At 40.7% G+C, this 22,192-nt stretch overlaps 1 protein-coding gene across 1 annotated transcript in view; it reads left to right on the top strand.

Annotated features, from left to right (window-relative positions):
- The window catches only part of PLXNC1 (plexin C1), a 71,904-nt gene that overhangs the window by 15,223 nt on the left and 34,489 nt on the right, over positions 1-22,192 (top strand). The window contains exons 5-14 of the mRNA XM_069773724.1: positions 5,032-5,146; positions 6,149-6,293; positions 9,509-9,578; positions 10,949-11,024; positions 11,146-11,199; positions 15,655-15,794; positions 16,883-17,062; positions 18,354-18,441; positions 19,933-20,139; positions 20,253-20,444. Coding sequence (XP_069629825.1) covers positions 5,032-5,146; positions 6,149-6,293; positions 9,509-9,578; positions 10,949-11,024; positions 11,146-11,199; positions 15,655-15,794; positions 16,883-17,062; positions 18,354-18,441; positions 19,933-20,139; positions 20,253-20,444 — 1,267 coding nt within the window. The remainder of the gene's footprint in view (positions 1-5,031; positions 5,147-6,148; positions 6,294-9,508; positions 9,579-10,948; positions 11,025-11,145; positions 11,200-15,654; positions 15,795-16,882; positions 17,063-18,353; positions 18,442-19,932; positions 20,140-20,252; positions 20,445-22,192) is intronic.

Genomic DNA, 22,192 nt, shown 5'->3' with positions numbered 1-22,192 from the left:
AAGATTGTATCTACTGAATTTTTATGGAATAAATCATAGCCATAAATGTGAGTCACGTGAAAGGGAGCTCTGCACCTTTTAAAGACTATGTTAACTCTCAGATTTTTGAGATCTACCCATAAAATATATGTTGGGCTAAGAAGAAGAAATTATTTTGGTTTTACAGTTCCAGATTGATTGAGAGATAAGATTGTATACTCATGCTTGAAGCATCTTAATAGCTGGGAGCATCTTGCATGTGAGAACGGGGAAAGAGTGCTCAGTTGTCTCCAGTATTCATAGTTCCTTGCTTTGGAACCACTGCCTTTGGTTTAGGCCAGAGGAGAATTTCTTTCTAAACACTTCATCCTCACATTTGAGTCATTAGTTTTGCTGCTTTCTTTGAAGCAGGTTTGAAAGCTATTGTATGTCTTTGGCCTGGACTGGAGAAATTCCTGGGTCATCAAGCCTAGACTTGGCAGTTGCAAGCAACCACATCATGTAAACCTACTCATAAACTAATCAAGGACCATCCTAAATTTAGATAGGCTTTTTGTCCTCCCTGCCATGGCTGTGTGGCTATCTGAGAGTCTCATTTTTCTGCTGGTTAAAATCTGTCTGCTCATTTTCATCACGTGCGTGTTCATGCACAGGTTATACTAATTTGTTCTGGTGCTCACATCGCCTTGGCTTAAATAGGTTTTCCCCCCTCCTTCACACTTACTCCTCAATGTTTTTGTGAAAGCAGTCTTTTTTCACTTTCATTTTGGTGTGCTAAAACTGCTAACTTCACTAAGATTCTCTCACATAAGACATTCCTTTCTTAACTCGAATCCAATAGTCCTTCTGTGAAGTTTATGTATCCTTTTAAAATAAGGATGACCAGGACTGTCATGGTATTCCAGAAGAGATTTCAGCTATGCCTTGCTCAATGGTGTTTAATCAGTCTGTCCAGGAAACACCTTACTTAGTGTGTCCTGGGATCACAAAGATCTTTTTCATGACAGCATCACATTGATGGGCCACAATCATCCATGATCAAATAATGCCCCCAGGTCCTTCTCTTTGTTTGTTTTCTTTCCAACTGATGAGTTTCCAGTCTATAACACATATGGGTTGTGAGATTTTTATTGCTCTAGGTACATGTTCTTGTACTTTATGCTTTGAAATGTCATCCCATTTCAAGGCTCTCCAAGTGTTCCTGTGTGATATTCTCATCTTCCTCTGCATGGTAACGTTCCCAACTTTGTATCATCAGCAGATGCTGGCAGTGTAAATCTTGCTTTATGCCAGTTCATCAGTGATTAAAACATTAAACAAAAGTGGCTATAAGATTAATTTTTGAGGAATTCCACTAGTAGCCGCCTTTTAGAAGCTTAATACTACCCATTTTGGATTATTTCAATGTTAAGGTGATTTTGCTGAAGACCTGCTACTTTGTGTTTGCAAAGGTAGTTATTGGAAGAGAGTAGGTGTTTATTCTGTAATGTGTTTTCTTCAAACTCTTTTGCTACCTTGTTAGAAACTGTATATGTTACAGTGCTGAGCTTTTCAGGCTTTTAGTTACCTTATAAAGAGTTTGCGAATAACAGTTATTAGTCAGTAAATCCCCTGTTTATGCGGGGAATCACCAAAAGTTTCCATCTGGTTGAAACAGAAATAATTTACTCCTTTGGTGAAAAAATGAATTACTATAATATGAATCCCGTTCAACACCCACATAATCTTTCACTGTTAAGCAGTTAGCATCATTAAATATTTGGTTTTGTGAAGAGAGACCTCTGAGTGAAGCTTTAGAAAAAGAGGAAGACATGTTTTTAGCCAGTATTTTAATCAAAGTCCATACATGTCCAGTAAAGCAATATATTCCATAATAATTTTGAGCTTGATGTTATATTTTATACTCTTACTGGGAAATAAATTTTATATTAAGTATGCACTACACTTTTTAAATAAAACATACCAGCAGTGCTTCATTTTAAAGATGGTGTGAACTCAAATCCAGTATTTTGATGAAAAAAGCTGCACATTGTTCCAAGTGAAAACAAAATGAAGCAAAATGTTTCTACTCTTTCTTCCATAGGATTAAATGTATAAATTCTCCTTTTCACTTACAATCATTCAAAACAATTAGTCATAGCATTGTGTAATCTCCCTTAATGTTTATAGATTTCCTATAGATGAATCAGATTTACCTGAAGTATGCTGAAATTATTCCAATACAAGGCACTAATGTTTTACATGTATTTTCCATATGGAAATAGCACAATATGTCTTAGTTATCTGACATGACCAGACTTACTTTTGAATTTGGTCAGTGTGTGTGACATCTGTGGACTTCATTCAGGGACTGGTACCTTGGAAAAGGAAGCCAAAACTTTCTCTGAAACCGTGTTCTTATTCCATGAGGAAATCAGTATGCTTTAGCAAGGCAGAGAGGAAAAACTCAGTAGGATCTGTAGCTAATACAAGATTAGTGAAGCAGAGACTTAAGTATGAATGAACCAGTAAGCGTAGGTATCGTGTTATCATAATGAAATAAGAGGAAATCAATTCCAATTGTGAAGAGGAATCTTTAGTAGTATAAAGAACTAGCTTGCTGTGAAAGATTAAAAAAAATCTTGACTCTGCTTTTCTCAGTACACATACCCATGCATGTCTAAAATGTGATCCTAGGGTTTCATACCTTTTACTTTCATACTCCTATAAGATCCAGTCCAGTCCACCTTTCCAAGAAAGACAGACTTGGTAGTTGTCTGAGTCTGTATGTTAATTTTCAGAACCATGTGGTTTACAAACCATATTTATCTGTTATATTCATGCCAATGTGCTTGCAAACAATATCAATTGTCTAAAAAAATAGGGATATAACAAAATAATCTCATCTTTAGGTAAGTAGAATTCACATTACTCTTGGCCTGTGCAGGGCACTTGAGAGAATTCATGCTGTGGGTCATCAGACACTGTACTACCCACTTTGCAACTGCTTCCTATGAGATGACCGCTCTCCATAGCACATTTTGAGTGTTAAAGATCAGCTTTTAGATCAACAAAAGACACATTTTTCCTGGCATGAAGACAAGCATGACCCTGGGTCCTGGGTGGCATTACATTTTTGCCTTTAAACTCTTAGATTCTTCACTGTAGATGAGGGAAACAAGCTTGTGTTCCTCAGGCAGTCTAAGAAGGTGAATAACTTTGTCCTAGGACAGTTTTAAATATTCAGCTTTATAAAGAGGTTTCTTCTTTAATATTTTAATGTTAGTGTCACTGAAATGCATACACTTATTTAGTGCCAAGTATTGCGAGTGTGTTGCCTTGCATCTTCAACATTATGATCCGCAGCCTGTCAGAAACTATAGGATGTCTCTTTCCCGTGCATCCTTGCCAGTGAGTTACCTACCCATACATATCTGAGCATCTGATTTATGCACATCTGTTGATGACAGATCGCATCCACTGTGGTTCTAAAACTATGGAGCTAATGGACTTTTGTGATCTCAGTAAGGTGAAGAGAGGTATAAATGAGACTGAAATTTGTCCTAGTTCAGACAGTTTGAAATATGTCAGGCATAGTCCCAATTTCTTACAGTATAGTTATGGTCTGAATGTATACAGATGCAAAGCCCCACCAGGTTCTTGTGCAGCAGGAACTCAGTTTCCTGAGTTAGACCACAAAGGAAGTGACCTTGTGCTTAACTGCATTCCAGTTGCCAATGTCTTGATCTACAGAGAAGATGGCTTTATGGTTTCCATGGTTTGTGGGGTTATTTTGAGCATTTTTGAAAGCAGTGGATATTTTTCTTGAAAGTCATTCTTGTGCTATTCCTTCTGGAGAGAAAACACATTGTTTGTGAAATATGTTTATACAGTGAGCTCCTCATGAAAAAGGTCCATGCTTTGCAAGTATGTACTAATTTCTAGTTTGTAGTGAAGGAATAGTTCATTAAGGCACGTGTCACTGCATGATTGAAGCTATACATGCTTCTACATTTGGTAGGAAAGTAGTATTATTAAAACAATATTAAATGTAACATTTATTTATAAATATTCAATCTGAAAATATTAAGATATATGCAGCTGGCACTTACTTGTCTTTAATTGCTAGCTATATGGAATTACTTGGACTTAATCTATGGTTTGTTCATTAACTGTTCACAGCAGCCAGTATTTTTAGGATTCACCTTTCAAACTCAGTGATTGTCTATCTAATTTGTATGCTTATGTTCTCTTTTTCTTACCACATGTTTTTAATATGTGTAATCTTTGTAGTACTTGTATATCCCAGTGTTTCCTCATTCTTCCTTAATTTTCTGTTGTGTAGTTTCTGTTTCCTACAATTTGGCATCTATAACATTTTTATTTACTTTGTGTCATCCTACTTCTGAAATGGATTTTATTACTGAAGACAAAGAAATCTATTTTGAATTAGTTTTTAACCAAGTGCACTGACATTAAAGGGAAAGATTACTGTTCACATCAGTGGACAACAGAGGAGATTAGGAAGGAGGATGCATCTCATCAACTATACACATTTGTAGCATAGCTTGACATCGGAGCTTCATCCCCATCTCCTCTTATGCTCTTTGGAGTGAACGAGCAGCTTCTATAGTGTGATACATTTCATTTTTGTATGAATGTCTAAAATAGGTTAGGTGAATTGTACCCTGAAAGAGCATATTTCTCCTCATTGAGTGTAGAGGGAACTGGGGGGTGAGATCTAGAGCTGTACAATGGAGCAATCAAGTTGAGGGTGATGAATTCCATCCCAGGCTACCAAGTCCACTGTTACTGGCCAAGCATCTAATACTTGCTTGAGTCCCATTGACTTAATCAGGACCCTAGAGCATATATCAATGCATTGTAATTTATTTTGATAAGCAGAAGATTTTACTGATTGTTTTCCTCAAGCTTTTTGCAGTTATAAGCGTATTCCTGTAAAAAATCAATAGTGTTCCTGTAAAAAATCAATAACATTAAATAAGTTGAAGTACAGTGTCTGAAGTCAAAGCCACGATAAGGAGGCTAGTATAATTTTATGTATACTTTTAGGTGCACATTAAAAGAAAATTGTACACGTTCAAACAGCATAAAGGGTTGGTATAACATTTCACATGCACCTGATAAAGATCTGAAAATCCTGCTAAGTTTTCCTGCTAAAAATCAGGTATGTACACCCAGTTTTATGCGTGTTTGTTTATTGTGACTTAAAATGTGTCATTTTGTTGCTTATTGCAGCTTCCCTTCTTTTGTCACCATGTTCCATGTATTAGTCCCTCTTATCTCAACAATTGCCAAATGTATTGGAAATCCCAGTAAGTTGAATGTGTCAGATAGATGTTCTCTTCCTCTCCTCTAAAATGTATCCTGAAGCTATACTTCATGATGTTGAGTCAAAAATTCACTATGCTGACAAAGGCAACGTTTCCATTGTATCACTTTATCAGCTATTTTAATATTTCCAGTGACTATATATCAAGTGCATTATGTAAGTTCTGAGCTTTGTAACAAGTTACAAAATGTTCACTGGGACACATATGCTAACACAATTGCATCTTTAAGTGTTTGATATTAGTATTTACTCAGTATCTGTTCACAGCACACACAGCCTTGAGTATTTGATTATCAAGTATTATGACTGGCCACTTAATCTGCATGCTATTGTTTCTGGTTTCCCGATTGAATGCACTAATGTGATCATATTTTTAAAGCGCTCTCAGCCAGAAACAAAGGATAATTCATTACGAGACAAATTCTTTTTCATAATTAAGTGCATTTTGGTTGTGGATGCAAACGTTGCCTCTCTGTGAGGATTTGTACATTCTTGCTCAGATACTTTTAAGGGACTATAACAGCATATAACACTGTTATAGCAAAATTCTTGTTTTAAAATCCAAAATTATTCCAGATTGCTCCCCTAACATACCTTACAGGTCCATTTAATTTCTGGAAGTAAGCAATGTTGTTCCTTTCAGGACACTTTCTGTATTGCTTCTTCAGTTGGGAGAGGCCCTCTGCTTTGAGAAGCTACCTAGTGAATTGTCTGCTTCTGCCACAAAAAATTTCATTTTGTACATTTCATAGTTTGTAGTTTTCTGTAACGACAAGGTGACAACTTAACAAGTTACTACAAGAAATCTGTTGTGTTCTTGTTTTTATTGTTTTATAGGTTGCTGTGGCTGCAAACACAAGCAAAATCCTTACTTCCTGTATGATAAAAATTGTAACATCTGTTGAAATACTTTATGAAAATGTAGTGCTGAAAAACTCATCCTGTTTCTGCAATCTAACCACTCCGGTGATAACTGATAATGGTATGTTTTACTATTACGTATATTTAATTCTTATTCACTGCCCTTTATTACTGAGGAGAACTGAGTATAAATACAGGCCTAATGAGTGTGAGAGAAGGTAATGCTTTTTATTGAATGTCAGTGAAAAAAAAAATTCATGTTTTGTCAAGTGATTTGAGTATACTTACACTGTTCTTGATAATTAAAGATTTGTTAATATGGAATCCTTTCTAGAAGTAGTAAAACATGTTAACCTATGGCTAGAAGTAGCTTCTTCAGTTCAGCCCATAGCAGTGCAGTATTTCAGCATTAGGAGTATATTTACATGGTGCCATTAATCACTGTCTAAGGAAACTTAAGATAGCTGCAATGACAGTCAAGCTGACTGGAGCTATGGAAACAGTGTTGGTGCAGTGCTCTGCCTTTACAAATTAACCCATCTTAACCCTTCTCTCATCTGCAAACAGAATTTGTTTTTGCAAAACACTGTACTGGCATAAATAAGAGGATAATCTGACTATGAATGTCTGTACAATAAATAATCTTAACATTCAACTGACTGTTTCAACTTGACTTAGACACTTGTGAGAAAGTGGTTGTCCCATGTAGAGGATTAGCAGAAAAATACATGGTTTGGGGGCATTTTGTCTGGTACCTCTTTTTGACTTGATTTCATTCATCTCTCTGAATTATTGGTTGAATCATTTTGCAATAATTCTTATACTGCTTTGTTCACTAGTAGTTCTCAGAATTAGAGACCTGAACCATTTGTATCGGACACAAGATGCATGTGATCTGGTTTGTACATCTTATGGGCAGCTACAGGTTTTAGAATGAGGTGGTAATTTACTGAATGTCTAGACTTTTGAGCTGTTCTCTAGACTTTGGTCTCAAAGATCAGATGATAATCCTTCACAGTAGAGTCTTATTTGACTAATAGGAGGAAAGCATCCTCCTTGCATTGCTTCAAGGGTCTGTATAGAAACACAAAGCTTTTCTAATACAGGTTGACCTTGTAACTTTTTTAAAGTTGCGTATGTTACAATATGAAAGAGAGTTCTAATCTAAACTGAGGGACAAAGATAGTAAGCTCAAGGATACTATGTGCTCTTAAGTGACTTGAAGAGGAAACAGAAAATTCAGATAAATGCCTGCCTTTATCTTTTCATAGATAATATAGCCCCCAAACCATGTAATAATCTGCATGAAAGTGATTGATTCTCTTAAAATACCTTTCTGTAGAAAGAGGAACGAATTGTTAACCAGAATTTACAATGACCTGTTGTTCTGAAGAGCTCAGTGCTGCAAAGAGCTCTCTCTCTCGGGCACCCTTGCCCCTGAATGAGGTTCCCTGGAATATTGGGATCTCAGGAGCTCATCCTATGGCTTTGTATGGGAAAAGTTCTTCTGGCATCATACAAGTGTTATGTCAAGTTCCTGTCCAATATCACTTTGGGAATTGAGAAGAAAAGACTTTGTCACTAGCAGGTGACAGCTAGGGTGATATCTGTGGGTATTCTGGTCAATTAAGCTGTCTTTAGTAAACACTATTAGTGGATTTTTAAGAGAGACAAATGCATTAGAGAAGAAAAAAATGTCCTTTTAGACCCAGTCCCAAAACCCATGTTTTCTTAGAATTATGGAGTACGTTGTTTTGGTTCTCTCTCTTCTTGGACTAAGGCTTTCTCTTACTCCATTAGCAGGTTTTCGGAGTGTAGGGTTACGGAAGCCAACTTGCCTTGCCTGTGCTTTGTGCCAAAGATGAGCCCTTTGACAGTGTTAACCATTTTGAAAATACCTGCTGCTCAGTGCAGTCTGGTGCATTTTGAAAGGTCAGCCCAGGCCATACAGAAAATAATAGGTTCCATTAATTTCAACACAGACAAAATCAGGAAACCATATTTGACAGTGTTGTTTTTAAAGCATTTATACAAGCTTAAAAGAGAAGACAAGCTCTGCCAGAAGCAGATAAATTCCTTACTTTTACTTACTACTCCTAGTAAAATACTGTTTTTCAATAGCTCATGGCTTGAGACCCCTCTCATATAATATGCAAGTGATTTAGGCAATTTTGTGCCCAACATGTCAGATTTCTGCAGATATGTAGAATTCTGGAGATGCAAATAGGTGCTTGGTGAAGGATTTCAGAATATCTATGTGTGCTCATCCACATCTTCAAACATTAAAACACCTTTAAAAATGAGACTCTTTGCTCTCCGTTTAGTAAGGTATTTAAGCATACGAACAGTGTCAAGGGCTGTTTCTAACAAGCAGTGCAGGTGACCTTTGCAGTGAGCACCCAAGTGCCATGCTGACGTGTGGAGCTAGGAGATACTGCTGATTTAACAATGTAGATGTAGCCAAAGCTGGTTTTCATCTGAACAAGCGAGCCTGTGATAAAGACAAAGCTTTCTCTGCCTTTGCAAGGTAGGCATACTTTAAATCTGTGTAACTTTCCCGGATTAAAAAGCTATCTACTTCCTAACATAGGGAAGCCAGAAAAGTCTGCACACATGGGTTTCATTTGATCTCAGACAGTCATTCATTTCACAGACGTACACATCTGCAGGCACACAGATGAAAGGGACCATGGCTTAAGTGGTATATATCTAACTCTACTTTTCGATGTGGTATTCTGCTCATGGGAGAAGATACTCTTTCATTCCACAGCTGCCAGTGAATTGTTGGTATAGTAATTGCTAGCTGAAATAATGGCAAATTGACTCATGCAATCATAAAAGATTTAAATAGGATGAAAATTGCTACTGCATAGATTACAACAGAAGACTCTGAAACCAAGTCTCTGAGACACAAACAGAGAGAAGTATGATATGTTGGGGTCTCTTGCATTAGAACAGTCTGTTGTGTTAGAAGGCTTGAATTTGGGGTCTGGCTGTGCCACTGTGTGCTCTTCAGGAGACGATTTTATATACCTGCTCCATGGTAGCATTTCCTTATCTGTATCCTGACAATAACATTACTTTTGTATGTCATGCAGTGGTGGCATCGAGCTTAATTAATGAGTGTGTATAAAGGCTTGGAATAAATCAGCTGAAGGGTGCTATGGAAGGACAAAATATAGTTATTTTTATCAGTCAAAAGTGTGAGTGAATGTATGAGAGAACATGCATACCATGTACAGAACAGCTGAAGGCACATGAGCTTTCAACTCAATTATTTTTTTACAGTTATTTCTTGTAATATCCAGCATATGTCTAACAGTCCCATTTTTCCAGATTGTCTAGTTCTTGAAGCATCGCTGTCCTCAAGCTCTTGGAATATCACACAAACATTTCAGATTAAAAAGTAAGAGCCTGGTACCTGCTGAAGTCCATTGAGGGGTTTGGGGTGGGGGGGTGGGGGGGCTGAAGTATGATCATTACTTTTTTGGTATTTATTAAGGAAATACATTTTGCTAAATATAGTCAAATCGCTTTTCTTGGCCCATTTCCTCCTTCTCCTCTTTTTTTTTTTTTTTTTACTGTCCCTAGAAAGCTACTTGTTCTGATGACTTTTATTTAACGGGACCCTGGCAGCTAGCTGTGGGAGAGTCATTACAATGACTGAATTTATGACAAGTGCCTGAAGAGATAATAAAGGAAGTCACAATGACATTAAAATCCTTTTTGTCCTTGTGAAAAAGGTGGGCCCCTGGTACTCAGGATAATACCTAGATCAGAGGACTCGGGAGACTCTGTAAGAGTCACTTTATGGAGCTGTTTTTTAATAGAGCCAGATGCAATTTAGATATGGTCCATGGGTAACACGAATACAATTAAACCAGAAAGTAACCTCTAATCTGCTAATAGGAATAATGAATACCTATTGTTCTGTACACATTATTTTTCAGAGCCACACTCCTTAAGAGCTTGCAGTAGAAAGCATTTGTGCCCAGTACATGGCCTAACTCTTTATCCTATGTGGTTCTTAAAACTTAGAAAGATCTGGCTAACATATGCTGTAGGTAACTACAGTGTTCCCGTTCAGAACACTCCTCCCCTATACAAAGAGGCTAGTTCATAGGCACCTGTGATGAAATTGAACTCATGCTTTTTGGGAAGTGGCACATCACTTCCCTGTCCCTGGAGCAACACAGGGAAGGAGCTGTCTTTCTCTAAATCAGAGCATTTCTCAGCATGAGTGGAGAGGGCCTGTGCTGCTCTTGGCTCTCCTCCATGCTGATAGATGCATTGCTAAGCATAATAGGGACAAACTAGTCTCCAACAGGCATACTTTTTGGTAGGGGAACGCAATAGCAAACTAGCAATACTTGCTAGCACTGCACACACAGAACAGAAGTTCAGGCAAGCTGTGAAAGAATCAGTGATGGTTTTCTCCCCTTTTCTGGTTAAAAAGTACTATCTGGCCACATATCTACTGGAGAGAGCCACGGCAAAATGAAACACAAAGTGTTCTGTCTGCTTTGTGCTTTTTGGAAATTTATGGCTCTCAGCACAGATTGTATTTCATACTAAATTTGTCCTCAGAATAAGCACAACAGAACAATAGGCTTGGAAAGTAAATGCAGGTTATATGTGTTACGCATTTCATTACATGTTTGCCAGGTTGTTCTCTTGGGTTTGTGCTTTTTTTCTGTCACTTGAAATTTCACATTCATGGCTGAATCTAGATTGAGTTCCCGTGTCTTACAAAAACTCTGATTTCTGTGTTACCAGCTGCTCGCGATGTATACGCATGGGAGAGTGTGCCAGCTGTAGTTGGACGAGTGTCTCTCCTGCCACCACCTGCCAGGTGAAGTTTGTTGGGGAGGATTAGAATCCCCTGTGATGCCTTTTCCTTCTATTTTTTACACCTGAGCAGCAATCTGTCCCTTCCTTATCCTGACATTGAAGAAATGCTGATTTTTTTTCAGGATAGTTGTAATGCAACTGCTTCCAAGGAGATCGCCACTGCACAGAAGACAGAGGTTAGTTAGCATTTTAAGATTGGTGTTATTGAGGTTCTGTGGGTTGGGGGAGAAATTTATTTAAAATGAAAGGACTTCACAGGAAGAATAGAGATATGGATGAGGAGGCAGTCGGTTGGTTACATAGAAAGGTAAAGCAGAACTTGGATTGATACTATTTTTTCTTAGTGCTTTGTTGGTGCTTAAATGTACCAACAAAGATTTGCATTTCAGATCCAGGCATTGAGACAGTGAACACTGCAATAGTCATGTGCCTCCCTCTAGATGCAGTATTCCCAGTATTGCTTTAAATGCCAGAGTCCCTGTATGCTGGGTTTAGGCACTCCGCAGGAGCCAGCGTGCTGAGGGCTGGGATGTGTAAGTGGACCAACAACAAAAAAACCCAAGGGAGAACACCTTGGACTTAATCTCCTGCCTAGACTTAAATGCATGTTTGAGTTCTGCTGTCACAGAAAACTCTTGTTAAGCTGGGTTTCAGAGTCTCAAACCTCTTCCTCATTTTATGTAGCCAGATCACAGCTTCTCCTGAAACATAGCTGCCAGGGGAGCAGAAGGAAGGGGAAGATGTGCCACCCAGTTTCTGCATAACGGGCAAGCAGCTAGAGGATGCATCCAGGAACTGAAATCCCTGGGTGTTAGTAAATTCCTGGTTCACACTTCGAGAAAAATTTTCCTTGCTTCCAGGCTGTAGACAAAACTGGAGATGGAGCTACTCTCCATCCATCCTGCTCAAGCTGGATCACTGGACAGGAAGGAATGTCGCTGGTGCTGAAGTACCTTCTGAATTTGGTTGTTGAGTTCTCTGTTGAAACTGTATAGACTGTATGTGAGCATAGTCTATACGATTTGCCTCATAGGCCAGCTCTTTAACCTTTTGCTTCATAGGCCAGCCCTCTAACCACAAGGTTATCCCTTCATTCTTTATGGTGCCAAAATGTTTTTATTTTCTCATAAAACTGAGCAGTCTTGTCATCAGTGGTTGCTTATGACATGCAGGTGTTAGGAAAGAAATGAGTAGTGAAGAGAAATTTGACTGATGAGTAAGTACATAGAGATTTGCTGCCTACACTTTTCATTTCTGCTTTTCTGTGAGTGATAGCATGGTTGGTATAAATAGCAACTGTGTTCTTATCTCTAAATATTTCATTAGAACTACCCAGACTTTTACCTGTGAAGACAAGAATTACCTCTTACATTTGGCTGTTCAGCTGAGGTTTCTTAAACAAAATCACAAAATCCATTTTGTTTTTCATAGAGACGAGTGAAATACTTGTGCTTCTGAGCATTAATATTCTGGATTTGGTCTGCATATAAAGCATTACGGCTGGTGAAAGAACAGAGGAAATTCTTCTTTGCTCTGCTTCCAAGTGCATTAATTTGACATTGGTAAATAGTTGGAATTGCCGGGGAGATGGCTTTCTTCCACACGCCTTATCTTGGAAAGACAGTGATGGACAAGGCAGTGAAAGCACTAGAGGCAGTCCAAAGGCAGATGTTTATTTAGAAGCGATTGGTCCATTCAGAGGGCTTGAAATTGCATTTGAAATCCTGTTCTCCTTTGACTGCTGGTGCTTTAAGGAGAACATACTGCATAGCTGAGAAGCAGGATTTGTGTTTTCCCACAACCCCAGCTGAGCATTTAGATTAATAAACTTTTTTTCAGTGGCAGCCCCAGCCCTCCTCCTGACTCCAGCTGCTGGTTTCCATGCACGCACCTTCCCCCTCCCTGCGCCGGAGCAGCAGTCGGAGTGGTTGCACGAGTACGCTTGACTGGGGAACTGATGTGGCTGGAAATAACCGTCGTCTTTCAGCAGGTTATTTTTCATTTGGGCCAGTTGCCCCATCCAGTTCTTCGCGTGGCCTCGGGCCCCCACGCTAGCACCTCAGGAGGGGCCGTGTCTGAGCGGGGACGAGCTCTCCCCCCCCGGGGTTGGCAGAGGCTGCTTAACACCTGGGCTGCTGCCAGACATCTCGCCGTGTCCTGCAGCCATGCTAACCGCACCTCTGGGGTTGTGGCTGCCACTGTTTACCCAGCCCCAGGGAAGCGTTAGGCTGTCCAGGGAACCGGGGGCTGCAGCTCAGAAATGTGGAGCTCTATCGAAGTTGACAGGGCCGCGCTGATTTGCATTACCTGAGGACGTGACGCACGCTTGCTGTAGATCTCTCTGCGTGTTTACGCTGCTTTCATCGCATGCCTCGCAACTAGTGATTTTTAGAAATATCCTTCTGCCTCCCCGCTGTCTCCCTTCCCTCTTGCTGCCGGGCGTCTCTCTCCCTGCCACGCAGCGACGGGAAGGTCAGCGGCTCTCTGGCCCTGTGGAAACGAGCACCGCAGAGCCCGGCGAGGACGCTTGGTCCCTCCCGCGTTCAGTGAGGAGATCCGTGGTTTCTCTGGCTGCCGAGGAAAGTGTCGCGGACCATGGCGGTCGAGCCGGGAAGCAGGCTCTTGAGTAGCCGAGGCCAGCTCGCCTCAGCGCTGCGAGTGACTGCACTGACGCCATGAGTCCGAGGCGGGATGCAGCAAGGGAGACCGTGTCGTGTAGCCGCAGGGAAGGCGTGATTTTAGGGGGGTCTGGAACTTCCAGAGTGAACCGTTCCTCCCGTGATTTCTTCTTGGTGTAAGAAAAGAAACAAGGCAAGCTACGCTGGGCGCCCTGTGGTGTGTGGTGCCTGGCAGAGAGGCCAGTGGGAGGCCTGAAGTCCTGCTGCGCCCTTGGGCAGGAGATGTCTGGCGTTGCCCTCTGTGTGTTTGTGTGACACTGCGTTATTCCTGTCCTTCAGGGCTCCCTGCTGGTTACCAGTGAGAGCCCCAAAGCAGGGGTTTCCTTCTTTCTGTAGTACTTGGCTTCTGGGTTTGTGTGAGGATGTTGACTGTCCTTTGTCTGCTGGAGGCTGCGCACAAACAGAGGGATGGGACGCGGGTGGAGAGAAGCACTGGTGCTTCGCTGGCTTTAGTGTCTCAGATTTCTGCTTCAGTTGTCCTGCTCGCATACTAAGGGTTAAACTGATCGCCAGATCAGGGTGGGAGTGAATTCTCCCCCTCGGGCTGTTTGTCAGGGGTTTCCTTTGCCCTCCTCCATTATCCATACCAGAGGTCACCTTGGAGGCCCTTTTGCAGGCCCTCTGGCCCCAGCCTTTGCACTCTCTTGCCCTTTCCTGAGGCACAAGTTGCAGCTTTCGATCGGTTGTGACAGGTCTCACATTTGCTCCGGCATTCAGCAGGCGGTGGTAACGTGGGGACAATGTGCCGGGGACCTTTCTGAAATGGGCAAAGGCTATGTTTGCAGAGGATGGTGATGTGACCCCAGTGGTCCACTCTGGCCGCCAGCCCGAAGTCTTGGTTCTGCTCTGGGTACATGAAAAGATCAGCGGGGAGAAAAACCCCGTGGAAAGGACTTTCCTAGAGATTTTGCACCAGCGCCCTTCTCGGGGTCTGGAAGGCTGAACTGTCCTCAGGTGCACAGCAGGACTTGGGATGATCACAATACTCTAAAAACTCACCTTAAACTAGTATTATAGGCAGTCTAAATGCAAGCTAGAAATCATTTCCTTGAGAAGGTCCCAAACAGTTTCACATGCAGATTTTCCTGTTTTTTTGAATGTTTTCAGTTTGTTGTCTGAAAGATACACAGAGAGGAAACCGTCTGTGTGATTGTAAAACTGGGGAAGCAGCAAAACTGATTAAACATGAGATGCTGTCAAATGTATCAAGTAAATATGCTAGGGAAAAAAATCTCTCTTCTTGCTCAGTAGTGTTAGTAAGTTAGAATAAGTAAATATAAAGATACACAAAGAAAAGCATGGTTTAAAAATTGGCCACATTTCTCCAAGATGGTGACAGCATCAGAGCAAACTAAGATTATGCTTAAATGCTGGAAAATAGATTTGTCAACTTCTTAGCATGAGAAATGGGATACCAAAAAATCCCTGCAGTTGTGTTGTACCTTTAGTTCTATGTATGATATTGAAAAGACTTTTTAGTAAAGCTAATTCTGGGGCTCTCTCTCAACTTTTCATTCTAGGGTTTGACCCTGCTTTCTCTTTTCAGGTCATGAGAGATACCACCATTTGTTTCTCTGATCTCTCATAGTGACAGCACCATGGGTTTTGTCTTGCGTTGTTTCTTAGTTCTTCAAAGGTCACACAAAATGTATTATTTCAGGCAGGGTTTTTATCACACTTACCTTCCAGTATTTCAGATTGTGATTCCTTTGGGCAACTTTGTTATGAGATAAATTGAGATATAAAATATGTAGGTAAAAATTGTTGGCTTGTAAATAAGTTGTAATTGACAGTACTTCCCAGGATCAAGCTTAACAAGATTTGAAATTAAAAAGAAAAATGTATCCCAGTGCCATAAAACCCACATTCCTGAATGGTGGTTGTTTTTGCAGCTGTTGTTTAACTGCCTAGGCTTTTTATAACCCAATTTTGTTTTGCTTTGATTTCTAATAGCATATCAGCATTCATTCCATTGAACCTCTGTGGATTTCTACATTAGGCAAAAGCGAAGTAACAGTCAAAGGAGAAAACTTTACACATGCGTCAGGCATAAAACTGATACTGACTGGAATCACTGGCTGTAAACCAGACATGTGAGTTAACTATTTACTTTGCATGGTGAAAATTATGCCCATTTTGCCCTAGCAGTACAGTTGCGTGAACAGTTGTCATGGACCTCTCCTCAGCAAGGGGGGCGATGTTCTGCACTCCTTTAGTTATACTTCCACTTTAAATGCCCGAAGGATAGAAATGAACTTGGTGTTTGGGTACACTACAAGGGATGGGTGGGTAGGTGAGCAACTCTCACCAGTAGTTATGGCAGTTCTGTACCTGTGGCCCTCTGTGCCTTGCAGCAGGCAGCAAGAAGTTAGGTCACAGGGAAACCTCAGTTTTTGTTCAACAGTCCTCTGCTTCAAAATATCCCCCATATATTCCAGGATTTTGCTTGTGAAAGCATAGACATCGTGCGAAGGAAGGGAATCTCTCATGCAATAGCATGTACTTTTCTCTGTTGATGATTGCACAGTGTAACCCCCTAGATAATTAGGCTATCTTATTCTGAATCAGTTGTTTTCAGGTGCAGCTGCAATGGCTGCCTGTGATTACCAAGCCCATTTTACACAGCTAGCACTTGAACAAGTATTCATGTGGTACAATTCAATTTTTAGTTCAACCATTAATTTCTTGGGGATCACAGAAAACAAAGGAAGAGAAGGGTGGAGAGTGGGAGAGGAGGGAGAGAGAAGTAGTAGAGACAAAGAGGAAGGAGAGAAAGGGAGAAAGGAGGGGGGGAAGAGAGAAAAAGGAAGAAAAGGAAACTGAAGATTCTCACTCTTGACTAGCTAATGTGTTGGTAGCATAGAGAAGTACACAGCAAAGTACACCCTTTACACAGCAAAATCACACATTGCATTACATAGCCTCATCCCAAGGCTGTAAGACCAGTATCTGTACCATCTTCTGTGATTATTGTGACACGTAGCAACTTCATTCAAAAGATGCCTTACTTTGTCTTTTCAACTCCGTGCTCTCTCTTTCCACCTCCATCTGGCAGCTCAAAGAGAGATTCATTCCTCTTCTCTCATCCTTTGCTTTAGGTTATAGGCTTTGTGTAGTAACACCAATGAGTGGCATAGTGGCATCTGTGTTTCAGCATCTGACTGTTTTCTTTCTCCTCCAGCGTTAAAGTTAGAAATGTGCTAAATGATACACAAATGACATTTGCTCTCCCACCAACACGTAAAGAGGCCAAAAGTATATGTATACAGGCTAATGGGAAAAAATGTTCACCACCAATGACTCTACATTATGTTTCACTGCCATCGTGTTTTGGAATCACACCAAATACCTCCTGGATCAGGTAAATTTGTCTTTCTATACTTTTTATGTATTTATTAAAAAGTAGTCCCACTGAGTCAATATGAGCCTCCTTCCTTGGCCAGACTGCAGCTGATGTAAACTTGGATGACTGCTGTAACCTGTTGTGGAGGATGAATTTATGCTGGTGAACTGATTTAACATTTTAACATACAGATAGGATCATGATAGCTCCAGGACGGATTCTGTGTTCTGCAGGATTCTGTAAACTTCTTCCTGCCCACCCTAAGTCTCCTTTGTAGAAGTCAAAAATAGTCTCTTCATACAAAAGCTAAATCCAAAATATGGGTAGCATGCATAAATTCAAACTCCAATTAACTTTGATTTCTTGATACTAATATACCCTTCACAGTGTAAAGTATCAGTGAATTGGAAATGAAGTGAAAATAATCACCACTGCAGTGATACACGCAGACTTGCTTTAGGACTGAGTTCCCTAAAGCCAAAAGAGCCCTTTTCAAGCCTCTGCTCTGTTCTGTGGGACACTCACAGCTCTGGTGAAAGACTTACAGGGTGGTTTTAAGATATTCCCAGGCACAGGTTTCCACCTGTTCCTCTGCCTGCACAGCTTTTACCCACTTTCACATTCTTAATCTGATGTCTTGGTGTCAAGCAGTGGCAAGTGTGGATTTGAGGTAATAAGTTGGGCTAGCAGCTGCAGCAGCTGAGCAGCTAGGATGCATACCCTCATTTCCAGGTGAGAGGCAGCTCAGGCAGCTGGAAATTAATAATATCTTAAACCACTGCAACTGTGTTCAGCAGAGATTGTGAGCCAGAGCCCTCAGACACAAGCACCATTGTGTGTGCTGAGACAGATGGTCTGAACACTGCCGAGAACGTTTCCTGTGAGGTGCCCGGCACCATCAGTTCGTCCTGAAGAAAGCAAGAATTAAGCACAGGCAGGGCTCCTCTGAGGCAGTGAAAGACCATGATGCTCTTTCTTCAAGACAGATTATTAAATCATGGTCTAGTTCTTTGGCTGCATGAATAGAAAACAAGGTGGAAAGTCCGTGAAAAGGAGTATGCATGTGTATGCTATCAAGTCTTTTGGTTTTGCGGTAGCAAAAGTATTTACCATTACATTATGAGGAAAGAATATAGCTCAAATTATCTTGTCCTGCAATCTGACTTTATTATACTGGCTGCTACCAAAGCAAAATGCACATAGGTAGTTTATTCACAGCTGAAGCATTAATCCAGGACTTATCTGTTGGAAAACAGGTAATATTAACCTCCCTTTCCCCCCACTCCTTTTTTTTTTTTTTTTTTTTCAGTGGTGGTCGCAAAATTACTACTATTGGTAGAAACTTTAATGTGGTGGACAGTGTGATTATTTCAGACGACCAGAGATCAAACCTCACTGTAAGTCTTAATCTCCTTTACAATACCAGATAGAGGACTCTTGAGGGATTAGGCTTTGTTCCTATGGTTTCAGGAGAATCTCAGTATTTTTTAAACACTTGCAGGCACACATCAGTCACCCTGCTGAAATAAATATGACCACTTGTAGGATTACAGTTTTTTGTGGTTTAACCCCAGCCAGCAACTAAGCACCATGCAGCCACTTGCTCACTTCCCCCCCCCTCCAGTGGAATGGGGGAGAGAATCAGAAAAAAACCTAAAACTTGTGTGTTGAGATAAAGACAGTTTACTAGGACAGAAAGGAAGAAAATAATAGTGATAATAAAAATAATAATAATAAAATGACAACAATAGTAATAAAAGAAGTGGAATATACAAAAGAAGTGATGCACAATGCAATTGCGGACCACTCAGACGAATTCCCAGTTAGTCCTTGAGCAGCGATCCACCCCTGCCACCTCCCCCCAGTTTATATACTGGGCATGACATCACATGGTATGGAATATCCCTTTGGCCAATTTGGGTCAGCTCTCCTGGCTGTGTCCCCTCCCAACTCCTTGTGCCCCTCCAGCCTTCTTGCTGGCTGGGCATGAGAAGCTGAAAAATCTTTGACTTGGTCTAAACACTACTGAGCAACAACTGAAAACATCAGTGTGTTATCAACATTCTTCTCACACTGAACCCAAGACACAACACTATACCAGCTACTAGAAAGAAAATGAACTCTGTCCCACCTGAAACCAGGACACAGTTGCACACATTGTCAGTACAAGATCATGGGTCCACATAAGGTACCCTCCTGCATTTTTCTATGCTCTAGAGACTTGTTCCAAATCTGTCCTTTTTGAGTCTCCCCAACCTCCATATATGGGTCTGTTGGAAGAGGGGGTGGCATACTTCTCTCTGGCTTCGTGTTGAGAACCCAAATGGTGCCACTGCCTCAGCAAGCTGTGGCAGACTGGAGCTGATGTTGGGATGAAACCCTTTCTCCGAGGCTATAAGGAGGTAAGCACCCTGTTGACTCCTGGGCTTGCAGCACAGGGACCAGAAAAGAGCAGCACCATCCCATGGAGTAGACAATGGGGTGACGGTAGCACCCCCCCTCTCTCAGGAGTTAAACTGGGGAGAGCCAATACCCGGGGTGCTGGAGAGCTTGTCCTGCTCTTCTCTTGTCACCTGCATGGAGGGGAAGGAAGGAGAAATCACTGTCACTGTTCCTGTCTCACTGCAGGAAATAGCTGCCTTAGCAGTGTGCAATCAGCCTTAAAGCAGCGTGCAGAGTGTGTGATAAATGTGCTTAAAGGTAGACACAGGCTCGACACAGAAATTTTCCCAGGTGCTCTGCATGCAGCCCTGATCGCAGAGAAGAGGTTTAGCAGATACCTGTGTGAAATCAGGAAGACATTAAAATGATTTTAAGTGCTTCTGTTTGTAATTGTACCCACTGTTGAGTACTTAATGACTGTTACAGCTTTGTTATTGCTTTTCTAGGTGTCTAGGTGTCCTGGAAATAAATCTGAATATCATTACTTAACGCCAAGCCTGAGCCATGCAACAGAGGGTAAAGTTGTTGATATGATGTTAAAAGTGGAAACTACCTTTATACCATGTGTCAAATTACACTACCACCCTGACCCAGTGTTCATTAACTACCAGCTGCACACTGAGCTGGATCCTGATCTGGAATTAAAAATATATGTAAGTTTGAAAGTAATAAACTATAATTCCTTATTTTAAAAGGTTGTTGGGGATAATTTTATTTCTTACTGTAGTTAGTGACTGTTTATTATCTTCAATTTTTTTCCCTCTAGAAAGAAAATGACAACTTGAATATTTCTAAAACTGAGGTAGAGGTTTATCTGTCATATATGAATGGTGCACAGACCAAAAAGATATGGTTCAGTGTCCAAAATATTACCAAAAAGCCAGACCGTAGCACCATACTATGCAAATTCAAAAGGGAAGCAACAGACAAGATTGACTTTTCCACAGTGAAAGTTTTTGTAAGTAGAATTCCCTTTTGTTGCAATTCAACAGTGTTTGGGTGTTTGTACAAATGTAGTAAAATGTAACAATAATGCTCTTGTCATGAACGTTCTTTATAGAGGGAGGAACTGGATGCATTTTCTGCTCTGCTGCTACTTGCTAGTACAGTTCTCTTCCTCATATCTAAGCATGCCTGCCTAGCTTAGGTACCACTAACAGTACTGAGTTCATTTACTGTCTCGTTACTGCTGTAGTGTCAGAGGGTAGGCTCTGCAGCCCAAACTGAGCTCACTGCTGCTGAGCTCCGGGAGAGCAATAGCTTGTCACACCTCTAGAGCAATAGCTTGTCACACCTCTAGCTGCAGCATAGACATCACCAATACATCATCACTGCCTCCAGGAGAGCCCCTCATCTCAGATCTGTAAGCAATCTGCTGCTGCAGTGTGGCCGTGAGGAAAAGGATTGTATCCTTCCATTCACTTTTTCCTACTAAAGTAGATAAGGATCTTGAACAGTGCATAGGGATGACCACTGAGAAGAAGAGAAGGCGTTTCTGGATAAAAAAGGGGGTGAAATTCAACGTGCACTGGGAAGGCCAAAATGCTTTGAACATATGGCACAAAGCCAGGCCCAAATATAAGAACATTAGCATGGATGTCAAAGCTAAATGGCAGCTTAAGATATTTGCTCTGTGAATAAGATGAAGATATGAATTTTTTAAAATGCAATCATCACCATTTATGAGGGAGAAAAATTATGCCAGACTTATTGCGGTGTATGGTGGTATAAAACTGAAATAACTCTATTGACTTCAAGGCATATGGCTCATAGTAAAGATTAACGAAGCTATTCTCAATTTCATATCACTGTTAACTGATCCCCCATCTGTGGATCCTGCCGTCTGAGCCAGTTATGGCATGGAAAAGCCTTTCTGAGATTGGTGTTGCATTTAAATATTAACATTGCCTTGCAATATCACATGCTCATCCTGCAAGCTTCATAGGAGTGACTGTCATAGAAAGGTCACCACTTCACTAAGGCAAATCAAATGCAATAGTTATAATGTAACGTTTCATTTCTGGTACCTTAAAAACTATTTTTTTCCAACATCAAGAAAAATGTAAAAGTAGGAAATCATCATGTGTTTTTTCAGTCTTATAAATAAATCATCATAGAAGAAGTAGGGCCGCTCTGAAGAAAGGATAAGCTGGGTATAAGAGACAGGTATGGCCCAAGAATAAATGTATCTCTTGCCTTAGTTTTCAGGAAGAAAGAGGATATTGAGTGTGGGGTCAAAGATAGGATGATCAGTCTGAATGGAGGTGTCAAAGAGGAAAATGCCGTTCATGTGACAGAAGCAAGATTCAGATAGATCAAGGGGCTCAAGACAGCAGGAACAGGATCATTCCCATCACAGCACAGAGAATGAACTGGCACATGATATTGTAGGCTTTGCAGGAAGATTTTAAATAAAACTGCAGTCAGGAGACATACAGTATATGACTGGAGAGCAGCAAATATAAAACCAGTATTTAAAAGAAAAAAAATAACTAAGCAAATGGAGGCTTGCTGATTTAATCCTAGCTCTGTGTAAAGATTTATAATGTATTTTTGAATGAGGGACTCATGAAAGACCTGGAGGTAAATGGAAAATGGTATAATTGTCAACTTCTTTTTAATAAAAGCAGATTGTGCTAGATGTCTTTATTTCATAAGATGAGTGATTTCCACAACAAAAAAGTGGTAGATCACATGTACCTGGAA

This window comes from Haliaeetus albicilla, chromosome 28 (assembly GCF_947461875.1).
Source record: "Haliaeetus albicilla chromosome 28, bHalAlb1.1, whole genome shotgun sequence".
NCBI classification, from domain to species: Eukaryota; Metazoa; Chordata; class Aves; order Accipitriformes; family Accipitridae; genus Haliaeetus; species Haliaeetus albicilla.
The sequence above is the reverse complement of the archived record's forward strand: the minus strand, read 5'-3'. Positions and strand labels throughout refer to the sequence as shown.